This window comes from Rhinolophus ferrumequinum, chromosome 2, assembly GCF_004115265.2.
Source record: "Rhinolophus ferrumequinum isolate MPI-CBG mRhiFer1 chromosome 2, mRhiFer1_v1.p, whole genome shotgun sequence".
Taxonomy (NCBI): domain Eukaryota; kingdom Metazoa; phylum Chordata; class Mammalia; order Chiroptera; family Rhinolophidae; genus Rhinolophus; species Rhinolophus ferrumequinum.
Window position 1 is genome coordinate 47,907,997 of NC_046285.1, and position 23,657 is coordinate 47,931,653.

The following is a 23,657-nucleotide window of genomic DNA, read 5'->3' on the forward strand; positions in this document are numbered from 1 at the left end:
GGAAGGAAAACATGTTCCCCTGACTTCAGAGGTCCCCACTGGAGACCTCAGTGGGGAATCGCAGCCAGACCTCATGCAAAACTCCCGTCAGCAGGACAACCAGAGGTCCCCATCTTCACTCAGCATCCAATGAAATTCCAGGGCCACCTGCTCCAGCCTAAAGACTTTAATCTCAACGTTAATAAGAAGCTGAAGATGGAGGAGGCCTAAGCCAGTTGCAGATGAGCTAGAGAAGTGACCTGGACATAGGGACCAGGCCAGGGGAGGCAAAGAGGTGGTGCTAAGCTATGTCCTGCAAGGGGCTGGGCTTGAGTAATAGGTCTGAGGCCGCCTGCACAGAAGACCAGGCTTTCTCACAGTCAGTGCCCTTGCGCACCCTCTCCTGGACCTTTAGAGGGGTCCACCAGGTGACAAGGGGCCATGGGGACTGCTGCTAGCACCTGGAGTACCAGGCATCCCTTCCTCCAGGTGGACAGATTCAGGGTTCAGAGCACGAAGACTAGAAGGCAGGGCACTGGCTGGATTTCAGCCTCACCTGGGCACCCAGCACAGCTCAGGGCTGTGGCCCCAGTCTCCTACTGCCTCTGCCCCTGCCTGGCCCACCTCTCACCAGTGCCTGGGCACAGACCCATGGCTGGGCTTCCTGTTGATGGTCTTTGATGTCTCCTTTCATCCATCCATCCATCCATCCATGCATCCATGCTCCCTTGGAGAAATCTTCAAGCCCAGTTCTGGACACATCAGGCCCTGCTCATTAGCCTTTGGTACAGCTCCTGCACCTGGTCAGGCTCCTGCACTGAGGCCTCCTTGACACCGGGACTGCATGCCCCTGCTCACCTCCTGCCACTCTTCTCTCCCTGCCCTTCTGATTCCTTGCTGCCCCCCCACAAACGGCCTGTCCATACCTCCTCTCTGTTCCTGACTCTGGATGCACAGGGCATTTGTGACTTAAGAGCATATGTCTTGGGTCCATCAAAGTCCCAGCACTGTCGAGGGTGGGTCTGTCTAGAATAAGCTCCAGGGTTTTGCCTCTTGGCCCCAGAGAGCAGGGAGCAGACCCTCTGGAACACGGGGCACTGGTTTGTTGGGACGAGGCCTGAGAAGGACAACTGGTCCAGAGAACTAAGGCCCGGCCCAGCCCAGGTGATGGACATGCTCACTCATAAAATACTGTGAGGCTCCCACCCCAGATCCAGCCCCCGGAACACCCACCTGCAGTTTCCAGAGGAAGTCGAGGCGGGCAGTGGACTCCACCTGCTGGGCGTGCAGGTACAGGGCCAGCACAAAGACTGAGATCACGATGGGCGTCACCACCTTCAGAGCCACCTTGGTCGCGTGCTCAGGGCTGCAGGCGGGAGGTAGATGTCCTGGCACCTCATGGCAGGCTCTGAAGGCCCTCAGGCCTTGTGTCTTCCTCCAGTTATAGCACCTCCCTCTCCTCACCCTCCTGCTCAAACTTTGCCTGAGGTGTGCCTCATCCAGGAAGCCTGGGCTGGCAGCCCCATCTCAGCCCCTGCTCACACCTGCAGCTCAGCAGCCCTTACTCCTCTCCTGATGCCTTACTCTCCCATCCCTGGGGAGCTTCCCTCTGGTCCCATCAGGGGATGAAGAAGGCCCTTGTAAAGGTCAACCTGTACATCCCAGGTCTGTCTTGGTGGACAAGCCAGGGGCTTGTAGCGAGGGAGCAAGGCAGGCCATAATGACCATCTCTGGGCAACCTGGGGCAAGTCTCTTAACGTCTCTGAACAATCTGTGAAGTGGGATAACAATGCCCACATTTCAAGACTGTGATAAGAATTAAAGACACGGTATAGAAAATCCCTTGTACTGAACTTGACAAACAGTAGGAACTCCCAAAGTGGTAGCTATTGTCGTCTAATTATATTTAACATTTTTGATGCATACTCTTAATAAAAGCAGCTATCCCAAACACTGCTCCCTGTCCCAGCAAAGAGCCCAAACCTTGAATGCTGCATAGACCTGCCAGCAGCAGACCGGATACAGGGCCTAACCCACACATCCTGCAGGCCTCCCCCCTTTGCTCCTCTCCTCAGAGGCAGGGGGTGGGGGGGGCACTGATTCTTGTTCTCCTGGGCCTGGGGTCTCATACATGCTCCTGTGTTAAAGCTTAAGGCTAGATGCTTTTAGACGAGGCCTGTGGAGTGAACTGTGGATCCCCAAGACCCCGGCCATGGAGCCTGTCGATCAACTTGGGGTGCTGGGGATCATAAAGGAGAAGAAGGGCATCTACCAAGTGAGGAGCTTTGGTACCCAGAAAGGGGAGGGCTTCCTCGTCCCCTCCAGCCTCCTTCTTCACTGCCGTTGCCACAAAGCCCCCTCCCACTTGGGCACCCCTGCCTTCTCTGCTGGCTGCTCTGTGCCAAGGGCAGGGAGAGGCCGTATCAGAGCTCAGAGAAAAGCATCAACTCACCACTGGGAGGTCCCGTTGTTGTTGAAGTCTCTGTGAACAGGAGTGGGGAGGGCTGTTCAGGGCCATCTTCTGCAGGGGCAGCCTCCAGGCCTGCTGTACCCACCCCGACTCTGCCCCCAGCCTGCTCTTCTCCCAGCCTGCTCTTCTCCCAGCCTGCTCTTCCCCCCACCCTGCTATTCCCCCCACCCTGCTCTTCCCCCCGCCCTACTCTGCCCCCCACCCTGCTCTGACCCTCATGTCCAATACTGCTGCGCCCACTACTGTTGCTCCTTCGCCGCCCACCCCTAACACCCTTCCTGATTCAAGGACACTATCAGGATGAGAGGTTTACAGGAAGCCCAGTCCCACCTAGCATCTGGTCACCATGACTACAAGTCACCGCAGCCCTTCCCTGGGACTCTGGGGCCTCCCAGCATATCCACCTGGCCAGAAGCCTGCCCACCCCTCTCACCCCTTTGTTGCCATCTGCACTGTCCAGTATGGCAGCTACTAGTCACATGTGGCTACTGAGCCTTAAAATGTGGCCAGTGCACATTTGTGGCTATTGCATATGTTGCCCCGTTAATACAGCTACTAGAAAATTTTAAATTACATATGTGGCTTGCATCATTTATCTGTTGGATCGTGCTGCCCTAGAGCCAAGCCAGGGTCCCCCAACACAGAAATGACCTCCCTTCTCTGCTGCTACTTCAGCAGAAGGAGCGGAGAGGCTGGGGAAGGGGAAGGAGCGGGTAAGAATGAGGAGGCAAAGTTTCCTGCTCCTGCGTGGCCCACGGGTACAAAGGCCTGGGCGGCCTCCCTCTGCTCATCCTCCCAGAATTGCAGCCTGCACAGCTCCCGATGCTGCAGTGGCACTGTCATCTGTCCACAGCCCCACGCAGCTGCCAAGAAGTGCTTCCTTGAGTCTGACTTAGATGCTTCATTACACCTTCATTTTCTAGGTGACACTCTCTTCACAAGAAAGTGACTGTACTTCCACTGCCTAGTTCAACGCCTGGAACATGGTAGGCCCACAATAAATGGGTAGACAGATGAATGGATCCCTTCCTGTAACTCAGAGAAAGCCGAGTTTGCTTATTTCCTCAGGGGATACAGACCTGTCACTCACATTTTTTGTACTTCCTGATGTGTGTGTTGGGTGCGGGGGGGGGGGGGGGGGGATGGTGACGGGAAGAAAAAAGTACTACATATCAGGCACTTTACACACATTTTACTACTATGGGTATTATTATTTCCATTTTACTGGGGAAAAAATAGTAACGTTCAGGAAAAGTAGCCAAATCTGTGTCTGAGGCTGATTCAAACCTAATTTGACCCAAAGCCAGAGGTTTTTTCCCCTTATGAAGTCATTTCCCTTGGAATCTGACGCCTGTCCCTCTATGACCAGGCTGACTGCCAGCTTAGAGGGCCTAGGGCACAACCCCCACAACTGCCATCTCCGGACTGGGGGACTTTGAGCAGCGCACAAACTACCCAGCCTTCCACAGAAGACCTGCCTACTTTGCTGGGTTACCATGAGGATGAAAAATGGTACGGTATGTCCAAGTGCCTGGCTCAAGGCGGGCCAGAGCCCATGAACTACAAAGGCTGTTCCTCTGCTCCCACAGACCTTGCTGTCCAGCTCTGTTGAACCTTAACCCCTCCGAGCCGGAGGTGCCCAGCACCATCCAATAGATACATAACATAAGGCAAGCCCAGGCAGTTGGACTTAAGTGAAAATAGCTCATCAGAGGCTGCCATGGATTAGCGAGGAAAAATTCACTGAGGCCTGAGACCAGGACTGAGTAGGAAAAAGGAGGCAGAAGGACAGTGGGACCTAGTCGCCCTCAGGCCACCCCCATCACTGGGAAAAGGAGAGAAGGAAAGAAACAAGACTCTGTGGGGCTTTGATGCATGTCAGAGCTGGGGAGCAACAGGACACTCCCCTTGCAAACCCCCTGCAGCCCAGGACCCCAGCCTCCTGCTTTCCCACCTCTCTACAGTGCCCTCAACCCAGGGGGTGTGAGGGGGGTGTCACCTACATGGCGTTGGAGGTGACCAGCAGGTCGGCATTGTCAAAGAGTGTGACACCGGGCACCTCAACGACGAGCACGTATATGAGCTCGATGGCCAGCATGAGCACCAGCTTCCCGATGCAGCTGATCTGCAGGAACACGGAGCAGGCCAGCAGGCTGAGCAGCACGCTGTAGGTGAAGTACTGCGAGGAGAGGGCAGCCGGGCTTCAGTGCCTGGGGCCCTGCCTTCCCGCAGGCCCCGCCCCGCCTTGACTTCCCCCCAAGCCCCGCCCCACCCTGCCTTCCCCAGGCTCCGCCCCACCCTGCCTTCCCCCAGGCCCCGCCCCACCCTGCCTTCCCGCAGGCCCCGCCCCGCCTTGACTTCCCCCAAGCCCCGCCCCACCCTGCCTTCCCCCAGGCTCCGCCCCACCCTGCCTTCCCCCAGGCCCCGCCCCACCCTGCCTTCCCCCAGGCCCCGCCCCACCCTGCCTTCCCCCCAGGCTCCGCCCCACCCCGTCTTCCCCCAGGCCCCGCCCCACCCCCAGAATCCGTCCAGCCTGAGCTGGCCTCAGGTGAAACCTAGTCTTGGGATAGTTCTGCTGATGCAAACTTGTGATGTAATGTGAAGGGCCCGGATTAGGGACCAGAAGATGTGGCTCCAGGCTGAGTTTGATCAGTACTGGCCGCGTAGGGTCCAATGGTTAGGGCAGGGCTCCAGGCTCAGGCAGCCTTGAGTTCCATCCTGATTCATTATGGACTGTTTGTGTGACTTGGGCCATATATTCAACTTCTTTAAGCCTCAGTTTCCCCATATGCAAAACATCCTATCTCATGGGCTCACAGCAATGATTACAAGAAAGGAAGCCACTTGGCGGAGTGCCCTGTGCCCTCAGTAACTGGGGAGCACAGACCCTAAGCCACCAATCTGCAACTTAAAATCTAAAGTGCTGAAAACTGAAAATGTTCTCATAACGAAGAGGTGGCAACACCTGAGCTGACCTTATTTGGTGGCAAAACCTGACCCAACTGATTTAATGCTAATTATCATCTTTATCCTGTTTCCTGTGACTATTCATACATTTTGCTTCAGAAATATTACTGTGTTTCATTATCAGCTGCTACCCAGAATGCACTGGGGTGTGAGGTAATCTTTTAAAATCTGAAAAGTTCTGAAGTCCGAACTATATCTGACCTGGAAGGCTTCAGATGAGGGATTGTGGCCCGGTACGATTTACTCTGGGGAAATCCCTTCTGGTCTCTGAGCCACAATTTCTTTCTCAGACAACTGAGGGGCCGAACCAGGTAGTCTCAGAGGTCCCCTTCTGCTCTGTCGTCCCCAATGCTAATCCTAGACATGTCAGCATCTATTTTTCTTTTTCCCGTTTAAATTTAGCTTTTATGTTTATTTCTGAGTCAGGCATCGGGGCTCACTATTTACTGCCTCTGCCTTGGGCTGGAGGCCAAATGGCAGTGGCTGCTAGTGGGGGTAGCTCCCAGGTTGGACATTCTGCCTCCTCAGGCCTTCAGGAACCCAGAGAAGGACTGCAGAGGTCCCCGGGGATTGGAAGGGGCTGGGACCAGCCTTCAATCATCCAGAAGAAATGGGACAAAGGAAGGAGCAGGAAGGAGCACACCCAGATAATTCAGCCCCAGGGATAACAAGCTCATCCTTGGGGGATGAGGTGGCGGCCCAATAGCTAGCCTGGATTCCCCTTCAAAGCCAGGGCCCAGACAACCAGACTGGATTCCCCTTCAAAGCCAGGGCCCAGACAACCAGACTGGATTCCCCTTCAAAGCCAGGGCCCAGACAACCAGAGACGGAGGCTTAAGGCTGGAGTCTCCCAAGGGCCTCAGGGTCTGTGAGGGTTGCTGAATCAGAATAACACTGCGAGGAGTGGTCAGCCCCGGAGCAAGGCAGCCAGCAGGGGTCAACAGGTCTGAAACTGGGACCACCCCTCTCCTGAAAACGAGGCCCTGGCACAGGCCCTGGCACAGCCCTCTTCCCTCACTGTTCAGCTTCTTCCATGGAGCAACTACCAAGAGACAAGTGTGAGACCCAAACCAGCCTGAGTTTCTCAGCAAGCAGCTCTCAGGCAGCAGCTCCTGTGGGCTCTCGGCCAGATGGGAGAGGGAACAGAGGCGAGGGTTGGAGGGCGGGTGCCTGCTCGTCCAGGCTGCCTGAGGAGCATGGCCACCAGGGAGAGGGAGAGCTTGGCCTGGGCCCAGAGATGGGTGGAGGAGAAGCGCTGGTCTGGTGAATACCCGCACAGCCCTGCTCCTCAGAATTTCCCTTGCCCTGTCTGTACAGGTGAGATGGCTCAGGGTCCTTCCCAGAGAGCAGGGAGACCAGCACTGGGACAGCCCACAGGGCCCTCACAGCAGTTCTGGACCCTTTTGAGTCATGGGCTCTTTGGCAATTGGATAAAAGCTTGGACCCTCCCTCCAGAAAAGGGCAAAACTGCCATCATCTTAGAGGTTTCAGGTGAACTGCTTCCAGGGAGCTGGGGTGTGGGAACGATCCAGTGCATGGAGTGGACACCCTGGGTTGGAAGCCTGGCTTGCTGCTCCCTCAAAAACTGCTCCCTGAGAAAACGAAGCAAGGTGAAGGAAGCAGCTCGCATACCATCAGCATGGAATGCATGCTGCTCTCTAAGGTTCTCAGGGCTGTTTTAAACCCAACAACCTATAGGTACATGATTTCTTTTGGGGGTGATAAAAATGTTCTATAATTAATTATGATGATGATGCCTGCACAAATTTGTGACTGTATGAAAGGCTACTGAATCATACACCCTGAATGAGTGAACTTGATGGTAGTCCCTTTCCTTCCCTCCCTGCTCTCTGACCCAGAGCTGGTGGGGGACTCAGCCAGGTTCTCCTGAGGCAGCTTAGGGTCTCCTGCCTAAGCTGAGGGTCCAGAAACAGCTCCGCTCTTGGGTTAAGAATACAAACTCTGGAGCCAAATCACCTGGGTGAAAGTTCTGGCTCTGCGACTTACTAGCTTTGTGACCTTGGGCAAGTTACTTAACCTCTCTGTGCCTTAGTTTCATCTGAATAAAGTAGATAATAGTGTCTATGTCATAGAATTGTTGTCAGGATTAAATGAGTAAACATATATAAAGCAGTGCCCAGTACATTGTAACTACTATTTAAACAATAGCTATGTTATTTATTATTGTCATTGTTATATTGAGGCTGGCTTCCTTCATTGGTGTCTGGCTTGGGGAGTGAGAAAAACTACGGAAAGGAGGTCTCTGGAATGGCAGTGAGCTTGAGGTCCCCTGAGTCCCTCAGAGCAGCCAAGGGCAGAACGGGAGTGGAGTGGGAGGGTCTCCATTGGCATCATCCAGCCCTCTTCCTGCCCGGTACCTCAGGGAAGTTGCAGTTGGGCCAGGGGCTGCTGCAGAAGCCCTGCTCATCACCCAGGCTATAGTTCATGGCCGACTCCACCACGTGGCACGCGTTGACCTGGCTGGAGCTGATGTTATGTTCATCCGCCAGGCAGCCGAGCAGGTCCGTGGAGTTGCACATAAACTGAGGGCAGGGGAGGAGCGGGTCAGGGGGCCAGGCCAGGGCAGCCCATCCCCACAGGGCAGTGGGTACCTGTCCACCCTCTGTCTTGGGTGCAGCTTGACACTAACTAGGGACAGCAGAGGAGCCTGGGAGAAGTTGAGGACTGGGGAAGGTGTGCCCACTGCCCAGGGTAGGGCTCTGAAACATCCCCTGGGGACTTGCTAAGTCCTTCTGGCTCCTCCAGCCATGAGAAGCTTTAGGAGTCCAAGCTGATCCCAGACCCAAGCGAGGTGAGACCTGAAAAATGTCCACGGAGGGAGAACTCTCGGGGAGACTCTTCCCAGCCCATGGTGCAGTGTACAGGGCTGCACTGGGTTTCACCTAATGGGAGCGGAGAGGGCTGGGGGGTGCAGCCAACCCACCATGTTGACAAAAGCCGACAGGAACACCAGGGTGATGGTGAACACCCCCACCACGGTGCTGTTCATCTTGGAGCGCACGATCTTCCTGGAGAGGGTCTGCAGGGGGCCTGGGAAGAGCTGTGGTGGGGGAGGACCGAACAGAATTCAGTGGGCACGCCGCGAACTGCCATAGAACCAGCCCTGCCCTCCGCCTTGGCCTCTCGCCAGCGCCAGCATTGCCCCAGGGCCCTTCCTGAATGCCCGCCCCGTGTACAGGCCGCCAGCCTCACACCACTGCACCAGCTTGTGGCCCCACAGCACAGATTCTGCAGCTGGCCAGGACTGGGTCTACCTGAGGAGCTCACAGGTGAGAGGCTGGATGGAAGAAAGAAGGAAAAATGCCGTCGTGACCCCACCAGGGAAGTAGAAGACAAAGCATATGTACCCGCTGTGTGAATTCTGAGCAGCTCAGAGTCACAGTCAGGGAGGGGCAGAAGGCTTCTCTAAAGTAGGAAACTATGGGTCTCAGGATTCGGGGAGAGCTTGGCGTCTGGAGGATCGCTGGGGGCTGGGAAGAAGGTGGCAGAGCAGCACGTGAGCAGGAGGGCGGGCCCTGGACAAGTGAACGCAGTGAGCCTTTTTCAGCAAGAGGCTCACGGATCTGCCATTTCCCGCACCTAACCCTCCTCATATTTCCTTCAACTAGACAAACCGTATGTCCACTCAAAGACCCACTGCGGTTTTGGTAATCACATGACCAGGCTCCACCAAATCTGACACAGTTGGCCGTGCCCACCATGTCTTCCTTATCTCCCATCCAGCCTAGATTGACGAGAAGTAGAAACCAGCAGACCCAGAGAAGTGGAAACTACCCAAATGTCCATCAGTTTCATGTTGACAATTTGTTGTGTCCACACAATGGAATATTATTCGGCCACAAAAAGGAATAAAATGCTGTTACATGATGGTATGACATGGATGAACCTGGAAAACAGTATGCTCAGTAAAAAAAGCCAATCTCAAAACGCCACATATTGTATAGTTTCATTTACACAAAATGTCCAGAACATAAATTCATAGAGACAGAAAGTAGATTAGAGGTCGGCAGGGACTGTGGCGAGCAGGGACTGAGCAGTGATAGCTAATAGGTATGGGGTTTTGGGGATGGTGATGACAATGTTCTGGAATCAGTGTGCAACTTTATGAATGTACTAAAAACTACTGAAATAACAATTTCACCCACCTTTATACAGGTGGATTTTATGGTATGCGAATTCCATCTCAATAAAGCACTTATTAAAAAACCCTGCTGAGTCTCTTACCAGCTGTCTGATCCTGGAGAAGTCATTTAGGGCTCTGAGCCTCAGTTTCTTTATTGGTAAGGAGGGAATATCTATCTCACAGGGTGGCTATGAAGATGCACTTGAAAGTGCTTTGTAAGCTGTTAAATTCAACAGAAAATTTAGTTAATATTTGCATTTTAAAGAGTTATGTTGCCAATAAGAACGGAAGTTCTTGTTTCCTATTAAAGGAATTTTTGGTTTCACAACTGGGGAAGTGTTTTGGCACTAGCATCAAGACCTCACTCTGAAATGCTAATGACAGATGGTTTCTAATCTTCACCTGCCTCAGATTTTGTCATTCCACCCTCCCCCACCCACACCCATGTTGCTTAAATCATTTTAGTTCTGATCACCCTATCCATCAACTGAAGGGCTTCCTTCACCATTCTGCAATCACCAATGATTAGAGAACAGGGCATGCACATGGGCTTCCTGGTAAATGGGACACTAGCATCCCCACCAAGGCCACCCAGAGCCCAGGAGAAGGACTGCAGGCTTTAATAAAAAAAAAAAAAAAAAAAAAAATCTATTCTGGAGCAGCCGGTTAGTTCAGTTGGTTAGAGCGCAGTGCTCTTAACAAGGTTGCCCGTTCGATCCCCACATGTGCCAGTGTGAGTTGCACCCTCCACACTAGATTGAAACAACGACATGACTTGGAGCTGATGGGTCCTGGAGAAACACTGAACTTAAAATAAATAAAAGTTAAAAAAAATAATAATCCAATCTGGAATGTTGCTCTAACATCTAATGAAGGATTAACTCTTAATGTATTGGCTTGCTATAAGCCAATTTCCCTTGTCACCCTTTAAAAAGATCCACTCTTGATTTTAAAACCTCAGCAAGAACCAAGAACCCAGATACTGCTGCTTTTTGAAGTCTCCAAAAGATCTGACATACTGCGCTGGGTTTGTAGAGTCCCTCATTTCCTGTAATCAGAAAGTTCATCTGAGTGTTGACCCTAAATCCCACCTTTACTAACCCCAGTGTGATGACAAATCTCTTCACCCGGGACAGAGTCTCCTCGTGGGGCTGCGGCCCAGTGGCAAGCTGATCTTGGAGAACATATTTTTAACGGCAGGACGTTGTATCTGTGCAAATCAATTGCTCAATGCTTGTCACAAACCGAGCTCAGAAAATGAATCAATTAAAAAAAATTCCAAACTAGTACATTCCCAGTCTAATTAATTCAGATCAATTCAATACGAAAACAGGAGTAGGGACATAATAAACCATGACTGGGTGAAGGACAGTTTTGATCTTGGCTTCTTTGAAAATCTCCAGGTAAATCAATGACTTCCCTGGGGCCCTGTTCCTGGTATGTGATGTGGGGCCAGGGTGTTGCAGAGATGAAAGAAGGTGATGAAACCTGAAGGCAAAAAGTTTAAGAAAACAGGCTTTTTGATAACGACCTAATAAAAAGAGGCAGTAGCTACTACTTCAGGAAAATATTTTAAAAGATAAGAAAATCTCAGAGGCCTAACAAGGCAGGCAGAAGCTAACCAGGCTCTCATCACCTGGCCTCTTAGAGGTCAACTGGACATATTATCGAAGGCAGTGTCCTGGAGGGGAAGGATTGTAGGCTCTGGAGTCAAGAACCATTTGAGTTTAAATCCCAGCTATATACCACTTCTTAGCTCCAGGACCTGGGGAAAGCTGTGTTACCAACTTCTCTTAGCCTTATTTTCCTCATCTTTGAAGAGGATGTAATAAAAAGCCACCAAAGAGGCTCAGGAAACACAGCTCAAAGTGGCACGGCTGGGATCTGGACCCTAGATTGCCTGACTCAAAAGCCACAGAAGGAACCTAAGATATGCCTCCTGGAACAAACAGTTCTCCACCCCCAAACGAACATATGTCTGGCAATGACACAACCTTTCCCTGATAGACAAAATGTGATCCTGAGCATATGGGTGGAAAGGTGACTGAGGGACTCCTAAGGTCCTCCCAGGACAGAAGATACCTTATGAGGTGACAGGTACTGGTAGTGTATGTAGTAAGACCCTATTCTAGATACTGTGGACAGCAGTCAGGGTGGAGTGGTAGAAAGGAGAGCCAGCAAGGTGGGAATTAGCCACACTCAGGCTGCGGGGAAGGAGAGGAAGCTTTTTGGTGACTGCACAGAGCAGACGGAGACTAGAAAAAGCTCTGGTCACAGTTCCCTGGAGCTCAGACTGTCGGGTTCCAGGGGTCACTGGGATGCAAGCTAACTGGGAGCCAGCAGCCTGGAGGATGAGGGAGATTTAGACATACGCATGCACGTGTGTTCACGCACATGGACAGGCGCACGCACACACACGCAGAGAACGATGTGGCTGAGCATTCCTTCTGGGCCGATCTGTACCCAAGTCCCAACCTGCAGGAAAGGAGCCTGGCCTTCCGAGTAAGGATGTGCTAATGAGCCATAGTAAATACAGGGGAACCAGATCAGCATGTGGGGAAAGGAGGGAGGCACCCTCTTCTGCCCATTTGGGTCGTGGTGACAAAAATGCCAGCATTGTCAGGGGTAGGCCTGGGCTGCTTCACAGGATAATGGGCAGAAGCCACAGGAAGGTGGAACAGTCAGAGCTGGCCAAAGAGGGAAGGAATGGACTGTGCTCAGATGTGAGTGAGCTCACCGTCCCTAGAAGTGATCAAGCAGAGGCTGGCCCACCCCTTGCAGGGTTATCATAGAGGGAATCCAGTCTCAGGTAGGTCCCTCACTGCTTGGGTCCCTTCCAATCTGAGATTCTCTGAGTCTATGGACCACATGTGGTGGCAGGGAGGAATTTAGCATGGTTTCTCTAAGAAAAGCAGCTCTGGTCTGCCCGGTGGCTCAGGCGGTTAGAGCTCCGTGCTCCTAACTCTGAAAACTGCCGGTTTGATTGCCACATGGGTCAGTGGGCTCTCAACCACAAGGTTGCCAGTTCAATTCCTCAAGTCCCGCAAGGGATGGTGGGCTCCGCCCCCTGCAACTAAGATTGAACACAGCGCCTTGAGCTGAGCTGCCACTGAGCTCCCGGATGGCTCAGTTGGTTGGAGCGCGTCCTCTCAACCATAAGGTTGCCGGTTTCAACTCCCACAAGGGATGGTGGGCTGCGCCCCCTGCAACTAGCAACGGCAACTGGACCTGGAGCTGAACTGCGCCCTCCACAACTAAGACTGAAAGGACAACAACTTGAAGCTGAACGGCACCCTCCACAACTAAGATTGAAAGGACAACAACTTGACTTGGAAAAAAGTCCTGGAAGTACACACTGTTCCCCAATAAAGTCCTGTTCCCCTTCCCCAATAACATCTTTAAAAAAAAAAAAAAGAAAAGAAAAGCAGCTCTGGAGCCCCGGGCAGCACCAATGCCAAGGGAAGGGAGAAGTGATGTGTGCAGGTATTCAGACTCGCCCCAAGACAGCATCCCCAGGAGGAAGTGCGCGGAGGACGACAAGGCCTCCCAGAGACAGCGGCGGGCTCTAGAGGGCAGCTGATGCTCTCTGCACATGGGGCCAGGACGTTGGGACAAGCTGAAGACCAAGGCACCAACTTAGCCTCACTGAAAAAGCTAGGCTGGCAGTGAAATGGACCAACTGTATCAGGGAAAGACCAAATAGGCCCAAGGTGAAAAGACAATCAGCCCTCAGTAGGAAGGGAAAACCTGCCAGCAAAAAAGACACGAGAAACTACTCCCTGTCAGACAGTGAAGATGACTAAGTCAACTAATTTAGTCTATACTTTCTTCACAGTCCTCCCTTCAAAAAGGTTAAAATATGGACAATTTAAGAAAGTCATTCCAAGTCATTTGGGGGGAAATGGAAAAGTAAATGAAATAGAGAAAGAAACCATGTCTGACAGAACTGCCTGGCTTTGGCTCTATGGAGCCTATACCGGGTGGGGATAACTTAGGAACGGCTGCATCTCATCGAAAAACCACTAGCCACGACTTCTGAGAAACTGTGGAAATAAAATGAAAAATTTCTGAGTCTAGTAAAGGGTAAGTGTTTTCAGAGGGAAAACAGAATGACACTGAAAATTCCAGTCCAGTCGGCCTCATGGCAATACCTGAAAAGGTGATAAAATCAACTCTTAGTCCACCTTCAAGCAGGCGCAGTGGTGCTTAGTGACAGGCAGATGTCCCCACATTAGGGGAAGGGAGGGCTAATCTGCCCTGGTGCAGAGATGCCAAATGGAGAATTATCCTTTTATGTCTTAATATACAAACATGTTAATGCACAACATGAAAGAGGAATGGAGAATAATGAAATGGAAGACAAGTTCATCCTACAAACACTTCTCAGGTTGGGGGTCTACTCTCCAGAAATTGGATAAATGCTGAGAAGATGGCTTATCAAGAGGTTGGGAGGGAAGAAGACAGCCAGAAACGAACCTAAGGTAGGTACCAGAATATATTCAACCACTGGCCCCGAACAGCAGGTTCCAGACTTAATAAGCCACTGAGCACTTTTTTCCTAAACAAATTCTTTACAGAAGCTCTACATCTGTAAGATGGACAAAGCAGCTATCCCTGGTTGGAGTGTGTGTGCGTGTGTGTGTGTGTGTGTGTGTGTGTGGTGTGGTGGGATGGGGTGGGGCCAGGGAGGTGGGCATTCCATCCACACCAGCCTTCCCCTGAGGAAAGTTGGGTTTCCTCAGAACCCAGAAAAATCAGTGGGCTGGATAAAGGAACTGAGAACAAGCTTATGGAATGTGACATTGATTACAAAATACGTTCAATAAAACAAAAAGAGGCAGGAATGATTTTCATAAATAATCTTGAACACTGGCAAAAAGAATTCACTAGACCAAAATAGTAACTTAAAATGGCCAGTGCAGGTGGGAAAATGGGGCTCTCCTCCCTGCTCCTCCCTTTTCTCTTCCCCCTGCCACCCCCCACCACCAACCGACACACTCACAAATCAGGGAACATAATCCAAACGAAATCAGTGTAGCTCAGGTTTACCAAAGCAGTGAACAGAAAAGAGAGAAGTCTAGATTCCAGTTTAAAAACTATAGACTACATCTAGCTTTGATTCTGATTTGAATAGGCTAAATAACTACCTCAATCAAACAAACAAACAATGACTTTGCCTCAGTTTGTTTATAACTTAAAAAGATTCTTTTGGGGGTTTAGAAAAAGAATGTTTAAGAGGCCCTTTTAGGGCAGCCCCATGGCTCAGTTGGTTGGAGCGCAAGGTGGGAACAACAGGGTTGCTGGTTTGATTCCCACATGGGCCAGTGCGCTGCGCCCTCCACAACTAGATTGAAGACAACGGGGTGTCGCTGAGCTGCCAGAGGGGCGGCCTGATGGCTCAGTTGGTTAGAGCGCGAGCTCTCAACAACAAGGTTGCCGGTTCAATTCCCACATGGGATGTTGGGTTGCGCCCCCTGCAACTAAGATTGAAAATGGCAATTAGACTTGGAGCTGAGCTGCACCCTCCACAACTAGACTGAAGGACAATGACTTGCAGCTGATGAGCCCTGGAGAAACACACTGTTCCCCAATATTCCCCAATAAAAAAAAAAAGAAAAAAAAAGATTTAAAAAAAAAAGAGGCCCTTTTAGCTATGGTGTGCTTTTTCTTAGGTTTTGACGACTGTGGTAAAATACATGTAACATAAAATGTGCTATTTAAACCATTTTTAAGTGTACAATTCAGTGGTGTTAATGACGTGCTAATTCAGTGGTGTTAATATCGTTGTGCAACCATCACTGCTATTTATTTCCAGGACCCTTTCATCACTCCAAACAGACGCTCTGTACCCATCAGGCAATAACTCCCCATCCCCCCCTGCCAACCCGGGGTACCCTCTAATCTACTTTCTGTCTCTATGAATTTGCCTATCCTAGATATTTCATGTAAGTAGACTCATACAACATATGTCCTTTTGTGTCTGGCTTCCCTCACTTAGCATAATGTTTTCAAGGTTCATGGATGTTGTAGCATGTGTCAGAACTCCATTCCTTTTTATGGGTACATAATGTTCTATTGTATGCATACACCACTTTGGTTTATCTGTTCATCTGTTGATGGACACTTGGGTTGTTTCCACCTTTTGCCTGTTGTGAATATGTGGTGCGCTCTTAATAGCCACGAGAGGAAGAAAATGGGACTGCCCACTGTGGAAAAGCAGGCTGGGGGTGTGGGGAAAGGTGACAATGAAAGGAAAGACCAAAAGGCCAGGAAGTGACTGACTGAACACAAAGCCTTGAGGAAGGAGCTGGTGGAGAAGCAGGGAACCAGGATTAACCCCTATGATGCAGTGAAGCAACCAGCTGAGCACACGGCCCAACTCCCCAAGTGACCCCGGGCCGCCTGCCCCTCTTCGGGATCTACTTCTGCACCAGCTCGGAGGAAGGGCGGCACCACATCAGGTGATTCCCAAAGCTTCCAGTTCTGACAATCAGTCCACCAAGACCTTGACCATCAGGTGATTTAAACAGTTAACAGGTGGACGGGTGACTCAGTTGGTGAGAGGGCAAGCTCTGAACAACAGGGTCTGCCGGTTCAATTCCCACATGGGCCAGCGAGCTGTGCCCTCCACAACTAGAATGAAGACGAGCTGCAGCTGAGCTGCCACTGAGCTCCTGGGTGGCCGGGTGACTCAGTTGGTTGGAGTGCGTGTTCTCAACCCCAAGGTTGCCGGTTTGACTCCCGCAAGGGATGGTGGGCTGTGCCGCCTGCAACTAACAACAGCGACTGGACCTGGAGCTGAGCTGTGCCCTCCACAACTAAGGCTGAAAGTACAACAACTTTACTTGGATGGAGCTGATGTGTCCTGGAAAAAACACACTATTCCCCAATGAAAAAAGTCCTGGAAATACACACTGTTCCCCAATAAATTTCTGTTCCCCTTCCCCAATAAAAAAGTCTTAAAAAAAAAAAAAAACACCGATAACAGCCCAACCTAATGAAGGACCCCATTGGAGGGTGGAGAGGGAACGGGGACTTTGGAGTTGACAAACGTCCAGTCCCTCCAGAAGAACATGGTGCCCACTGCAGAGTGTGTAGGGAGTGATGGCAGGGCCGGGCCCACCCCCACACACCCCCAGGGGCTTGGCTCCGAGTGTCAGGAGGGATCAGAGAAATGGTTGCAGCAGAAGGTGGAGAGGGCTTGCACCTGCCCAGGGACAGAGTGCTTTCTGGGACCAGGCTGACCCTGTCAGGGAATGCCTGAACCACTGGGTAGGAAATGAGGGAAAGGCAAACAAGAACCTGAGTGATTCCTACAACAGACCAGAACAGCCTGTGGTCAGGTCCCCTCACCAGACACAGCTGGCTGGGGGACACAGCCTGCCCAGGAGGAAGCCTGGGAGAAAAACACAGGACAGGGTCTTGTGCCCACATTACTAGCTGTGTGGCCCTGTCTGAAATACTGAACCACTCTGGGCCTCCCTCCTCATCTATATGATGAACAGCTCAAAAGCCATCATCTCTATGGTCCCCTCCAGGGCCAATTCCAGGGCACGTGGGAACACTGAAGGGGGCGTCGAGAGATCTCTTCCACACTCGTTCTTTCAGCAAATGTTTACTGGCCACGGCTTCAGGCCAGGCACTGTGCTAAGTGCCTTCCTGCATCCCACCTCATACCAAGTGGACGAAGAGAAGAGGTAGCAACACTAGCTTCTGGTTGCAAAGATCTGCGAAGGCCAATTAAAACAGCCAGTACCAATGAGGCTCCCCCGACTGACGACCCCCCAACTGCCTAGTTTGCGGCCAGTGCCAGTCAGCAGTTGTGACCCAGCATCATGCACCCCTGATCCCAACAGGGACTCTCAGGCTGCTGGGAGGGCCCCTATCAGCGGGCTGGGAAGGGAGGGAAAATGGCGACCAAGGGCTCAGGTGTCAGCCAGACTCACCTTCACGCAGGAGTAGATCACGGACACAAATACTACCAAGGTCAGCAGCACAAAACAGGTCAGGTAGAAACTCAACATGAACACGGAGCTGGAAGAAGAGAGGAGGTGGGGAATTATGGGTGGACCGGGTTAAAAGATGATAAGGACGGAAGATGTCGTGCCCAGGTGACAGGGCAGCAGCTTCCCCAGGCCTGGCCTAGCAAATAGACTGCGGGTTCCGAGTGCCCATCTTACAGCTCTGGAGGGCTGGGGCTCTGAGAGCCCATGCGAAGGAAGCAGAGAAGTTGCTCCATTTCCCCTGCACCCACCTCCCAGGCTTTCCTAGCCCCTGACTCACTGAGAAAGGCTCACACAGCCTTGGGAACTGATTCAAGACGCTGCTCCATGACCGTCTAGCTCCTGCCCTTGCCACCTTTCTGCAACTTCCAGGAGGAGCAGCAGCCTATTGTACCCAATGTAGAACCAGGTGACACCTGCTCAGTATTTTGCCTAATTCTTAGCCATCCACAGACTCTCGTCATTTAGCTTGGAAGGACCCATTTTAAAAATCACTTGGTTATTCCCTCCAAGTAGCCACTCGTGGCTTGATAAATAACTATAAAGGCTGAAAACTGATTTGATAAACAGTCATCCCCACCAGCCACTCCGAGAAACAGCAGTGATGTGTCTCTTTGAAGGGCAGTCCTTAAACCTTGTCCCGTTCCTACTGCCAGACCCCAAAACAAGTCCTGCTCAGGTTTTGCTCTCCTATTCCAGTCAGTTCAACAACAACAACAACAACAACAACAATTCAGAGGTCTCCTGCTACCCTTCCTTTCAGAGGCAGATCACAGGTGATCTTAACATCTACCATGGACCGGAATCCTCAGACAAAAGACCTGCAAGTGACTTTCCATCTGGAACCTGCCACTGGCTCTCTGGGGGCAGGGGCTGGCCGAGGTACAGCACACCCCACTATATCACCCCACCTTTCAGGGAGTGAGAGTAACCTGGAGATGCCAGGCATTGTTAGCAGTTTAAAGGCAAGTGAAGGACTTGAGAAGGCAGGGGACACCTGTAGGGACGCATTCAAATGGCGTCTTTGTTCCAGGTTCCCCCAGAAGCCAGCACTTAGCTGCCTTAAACAAATAGAACAAGGGGAGAGAACTCTCTTCAGAAGGAAATAAAGACCTTTAAAGTAGCTTTTAAGGCTTCCCTAGAGAGGAGGGCTAGAGAATGACCTCTGTCAATGCCTTAGCAACTCCTCAATGTCTTAGCAACTGGGAGCTGTGGCCTGAGGAGGGAATGAAGCAGCTGGAGGCAGAGCAGGGAACTGGGATAACCCAGCCCTGACGCCATGCTGCAGAAAAAGAAAAGTGGCAAAGGGGCAGGATTATGCACCCAAGCTAAGAGGACTTATAGCTGCAATGGGACAGAAAACCTAGGTTGCTCATTTATACCTGTAGCTCCACTTCAATACAGAAAAATGGGTCCTACGCCAATAAGAACCCACAAAACCACCAGCTCTGCCCAGGGTCCATGCGGGGACAATGGTCACTGGCTGCATAACCAGGGTGCAGCTGGGTGCCAGTGCCTGGTTTGCACCTATGGAATTCTGACAGAGTCAGAGCACATACAAATTTAAGAGCCCTTTTTTCAACAAGTGTCATTAAAAATAAAAGGCCTTGAGTAATAAGACCTGTCACCATCATGTACCCCCTAATATGATGCACTGAGGACACAACGTCACTCCTGTGGGATTCCTGTCAGAAGCACATCATCTCAATCTAATCATGAGACAATATCAGACAAACCCAAATGGAGACATTCTACAAATTAACTGGTCAGTACTCATCAAAAGTGCCAAGGCCATGAAAGACCCGTGAAGCTGAGGAGTGTCCCAGATTAGCCGGGACTAAGGAAATACAACAGCTAAACGCAATGTGAGATCCTGCACTGGCTGCTGGACCACAGAAAGGCCATTCGGGGGATCTCGGAAGATGTTAGAAATGGTCTGTGGATTAGTTCATAGTATCATTCCAGTGTCCATTTCTCAGGTTTGATTATTATTGTATTGCGGTTATATAAATTGTCAGCATTATGGAAAACTGGGTGAAGGGCGCACAGAAACTATAATACTGTTGTAACCTTTCCGTAAGTCTGCAATTATTTCAAAATGAAAAACAGAAAGTATTCGGGTGATTTCCTTCTAGATTAAATTAGACTTCTGAGACATAACCAAATGCAACCAGTGGGTCTTGAGTGGAACCTGGCTGGAATAAACTAAGACTAGAAGACATTTTGGAAATTTGAATACGGACGTGACATTACATGATTGTAGAGAACTGGTGCTACTTTTGTTTGGTATGTAAGGCATTGTGGTTAAGAAGCAAAATGCCCTTCGCATGGTGTGTATTGAACTTTTCAGGAGCAAAACATCCGTGTGTCTAATATTTACTTTAAAAAATCAGGAATAAAAAGCAAAATATTAACAATTGTTATATCTACAGGATAGGTATTGATTATATTAATTATTTCTGTGTGTTTGAAATACTGCATAATAAAAAGTTAAAAATTATGTATGTATACATGCACATACCATGTTTCCCCGAAAATAAGACCTAGCTGGACCATCAGCTCTAATGTGTCTTTTGGAGCAAAAATTAATATAAGACCCGGTCTTATTTCACTATAAGACTGGGTCTTATAATGTAATGTAATATAATATAATATAATATAATATAATATAATATAATATAATGTAATATAATGTAATATAATATAATACCAGGTCTTACACTAATTTTTGCTCCAAAAGACACATTAGAGCTGATGGTCCGGCTAGGTCTCATTTTCGGGGAAACACGGTATTAGACATATATATAGACATACGGGCACACACGTAGAACAGTTATATTCCTCACCTAGACATGACTGTGAATAACTAGCTAACAAACACTTCATTTCCAAAAGCCCACTGCCCACTCAGAGTGGTCCCCTGGGATGCCACAGGCCTCTCTTAGCAACACGGCCAGTTCTCAGAAGAGTTCAGAAGCATCTCTTTGAGAAAGGCCTTCAGAACCTGAAATTCATTCTTTGAACTATGCAGAGTAGCAGAAAACCTTTATCTTTTGAAGATGCATTGATTTTTTTTGTGTAAGAACCAAAGGTCATGCAGAAACAAGCCTGGGGAAGACTTTGGGAGATTCAATAGACGCCTGTAGTGTGGGATCAAATGGGATGAGATGATCGGTTGAGAAGGAGTCTCCCGTGCAGTCAGGCAGTGCCCAGAGCACACGGCCTCCCCGTCACGGAGGAGTCAAACTCCCGACTTCTCGATCCCATCAAGAACACGTTTGGAACATTCTCTCCCTGCCAAGCAAGTTCAGCCGACTCCCACCTCTGTTCTGCCACATGACCTCCCCTCCCACTCCTGGAGCCCCTGGAGCCCCTGGAGCCCCTGGAGCCCCTGAAGCCGGGAGGATGGGTACTTACTGGGGCACGATGGTGATCTGAACAAAGCAGATGAAGAGGAAGACGAGCGAGGCACACGCCACGTAGGCACCAAATCGGTCATCCACCTGCTTGGAGTACTGAGAGGACAGGGCAGGGTGAGGGGGCGGAGGCACCGGCCCTTTCTGCTCCAGCCCCGCTCCATCCCAGACACACCCGGGGCAGCCCACTCCCAGGAGGGGGAAAACCCACAGACCAGCGCTGGCCTTAGCTCTTGAGAAACCAGTCCTATTCACCATAAGGTGCTGCCTGTGGCGAGAGTTGGTAAATTGTGTCAAACCAGAAACCTTCTGCAGACGGGGTCACTGTGAGAGTAATTCGTAAGAATCATGGCTGAACTTACGAAGCACCGTCTACACGCTAGGACATGTGCCGAGGTCTACAAGCGTCATCGCAAGCACCCCAGGAAGTAGGCGCAGGCCCGCTATTGTTTCCACTTCAGAGATGAGTGAGCTGGGGCTCAGAGAGGTCACAAGACTTGTCCAGGGTCACAGCTCATCTCCAAGGTCCTGACTCTTAGCCCTGGCTCCTCCCACAGCACCAACCAGCGGCACAAGCCGAGGCTGTGCTGGCACAGGCACCCAGCGAGGGTAATCCATGGCAGGTCCATGGCAGGTCCACCGAATGCTGCTCAACAGAGTAGTTCCCTTATAGTTTTCCCTCCTAATTCGGTTTGCCTCACTTGACGATGGCGTGAGGTCACGTGAGCACATTCGTTTTAACCAAACACTGGGGAGACCCTGTCATGTGGAGCAAAGACCCCGAACCAGGGACCGATTCAGGCTCTGTCCCTACTTCACTGGGTGGCCCAGAGCACAGCTACTAGAGCAGCTACTCTGATTTTCGGTTCTCTCAGTCACAACGTAAGGAGATGGGACAAAGAGATTTTGACTGCCGCTTCTCCAACTTTAATCCTTGGAGGTTCAGTGTAGCTGGGTGGTCCACTGGTAATGACAACGATAACAATACAACAAAAACGATGCAAGCAGCAACTAACATTTATTGAACATTTACTATGTGCCAAGCATCATGTTTTATACACATGGACTTGTTTCATCCTCACTATGACCCTTTGAGGTAGGTATGCTAAATATCTCCATTTTCCAAATAAGGAAACTGAGGCACAAGGAGGTTAAGATCTATCCCTTCCAACCAAGGAGGTCTCCGTAAAATCTCCACCTCCTGGACAGCACAGCATCAGAGCTGGGGAAACTGAGGTCACTACATAGGCTCTTTCCATGGTGACGGAGACAGGGGAGGGAGCCTCCTGTGGCCTTGTTTCCCTCCCATTGGTCCTGGTTCTGCCTGGGGGCCTCCTTCCCACTCAGGGTGCGGTACCTTCTTCTCTAAGTCGGGCTCCCTGAAGGTCAGGAGGAACTTGCGAACGTGCTCAGACCGCAGCCTGTCGATGCTCCTGGCATCAATGGCACGGCCCAGAAATTCGTCCACTTCGTCCTCGGGATTTGCACTTTCCTGGGCGTTCCTGTGAGCCAAAGGTGCACACACAAGACAGGCCACTCGAGAGCAGCTCTGCCCTCGCACGTGGGGCCCATTACAGAGGCCCAACAGCCACCCAAGATCAGCCCTTACAAGGGGTGGGGAAGCTGAAACTGCGACCAGGACGGCCGGAAGCCCAAGCCCCCTCCTAACAGCCGCACACGTGCCTAGGAAACTGCCAAAGTCTCGGATCCGCTGGCCTGAGGGCCTCACGAACAGTAAGGTTTCTCTGACTGTTGATATACTATTTTATCATAATAATGCTACTGTGAATTATTACCAAAGGTTTAGTTACTTCTCCCCCACAGCTAACAGTCTCTGCTCTTCATTCTCCAGCTATACCGTCATCCAGGAAGGAATGGAGGCCACACACGCACATACACGCACACACATGCACACACACACACACACACACGCAGCTCTCAGCAAAGCGCAGACCTTGCACAGGGGTCTCAGTGGCCTCCCCCACTTCCCAGTTCTCAGGGACTGTCAGCACTCCCATTCAAGGACTAGGCTTTACTCTGAGAAACAGGGTTTTGAGTTCAGCACCCAAGGATCATGAAACCTGCTTCCAAGAGAGTGACTAAGCCAGGTTAAAGCAGCCGGGTGGCGCACAGCCCCTGTGTGGATGCATGCACAGGCAGAATGTGCGTGTGCAGTTGTGTGGACACACGTGTGTGTGCATGGAGTGAGTATAAACGGGCAGTGCTGAGGCCCAGCCTCCCAGGCTGCTCGTCTCTGGCTGCCGTAGGTTCTAGACACTCTCAGCCAAGACTGTGTGGCTTCCTTCTCCATGAAGCTATCATGCAGATTTGGAGCTGTCCCCCGGGCCGAAGACGCAGGAATGAAGAAGGGCACATTACTCACTTGTCCTTGGGGTCTTCAAAACCCTGAAAAGAGGAACACAGAGAGGAGGAGTGTAAGAACACGGAGGCTTCCCGAAACGGGGCTGTGGGAAGGCTGCTGCTCCTTTCTCTCTATACGTCACTAAGGAGCCTGTGTTTGACCACCCAGGGCAGGTGGGTTCCTCACTTCCTGGGTCCCCAACTAGCTTTAGAGAGGATTGTCACTCAGTAGGCCCTTCCTTCCTTCCTTCCTTCCTTCCTTCCTTCCTTCCTTCCTTCCCTCCCTCCCTCCCTTCTTCCTTTCCTTCCTTCTTTTT

General features: G+C 51.0%; 1 protein-coding gene across 2 annotated transcripts in view; it reads right to left on the reverse strand.

Annotated features, from left to right (window-relative positions):
* Positions 1 to 23,657, reverse strand: part of ADCY5 (adenylate cyclase 5) — a 151,851-nt gene that overhangs the window by 12,959 nt on the left and 115,235 nt on the right. For both annotated transcript variants that reach the window (XM_033121366.1, XM_033121357.1), the window contains exons 9-17: positions 23,363 to 23,385; positions 22,337 to 22,481; positions 20,981 to 21,078; positions 17,507 to 17,594; positions 8,361 to 8,477; positions 7,795 to 7,959; positions 4,453 to 4,628; positions 2,432 to 2,461; positions 1,213 to 1,345 (exon numbers count right to left, since the gene is read on the reverse strand). In XM_033121366.1, the coding sequence (XP_032977257.1) occupies positions 1,213 to 1,345; positions 2,432 to 2,461; positions 4,453 to 4,628; positions 7,795 to 7,959; positions 8,361 to 8,477; positions 17,507 to 17,594; positions 20,981 to 21,078; positions 22,337 to 22,481; positions 23,363 to 23,385 (975 nt within the window). The remainder of the gene's footprint in view (positions 1 to 1,212; positions 1,346 to 2,431; positions 2,462 to 4,452; positions 4,629 to 7,794; positions 7,960 to 8,360; positions 8,478 to 17,506; positions 17,595 to 20,980; positions 21,079 to 22,336; positions 22,482 to 23,362; positions 23,386 to 23,657) is intronic.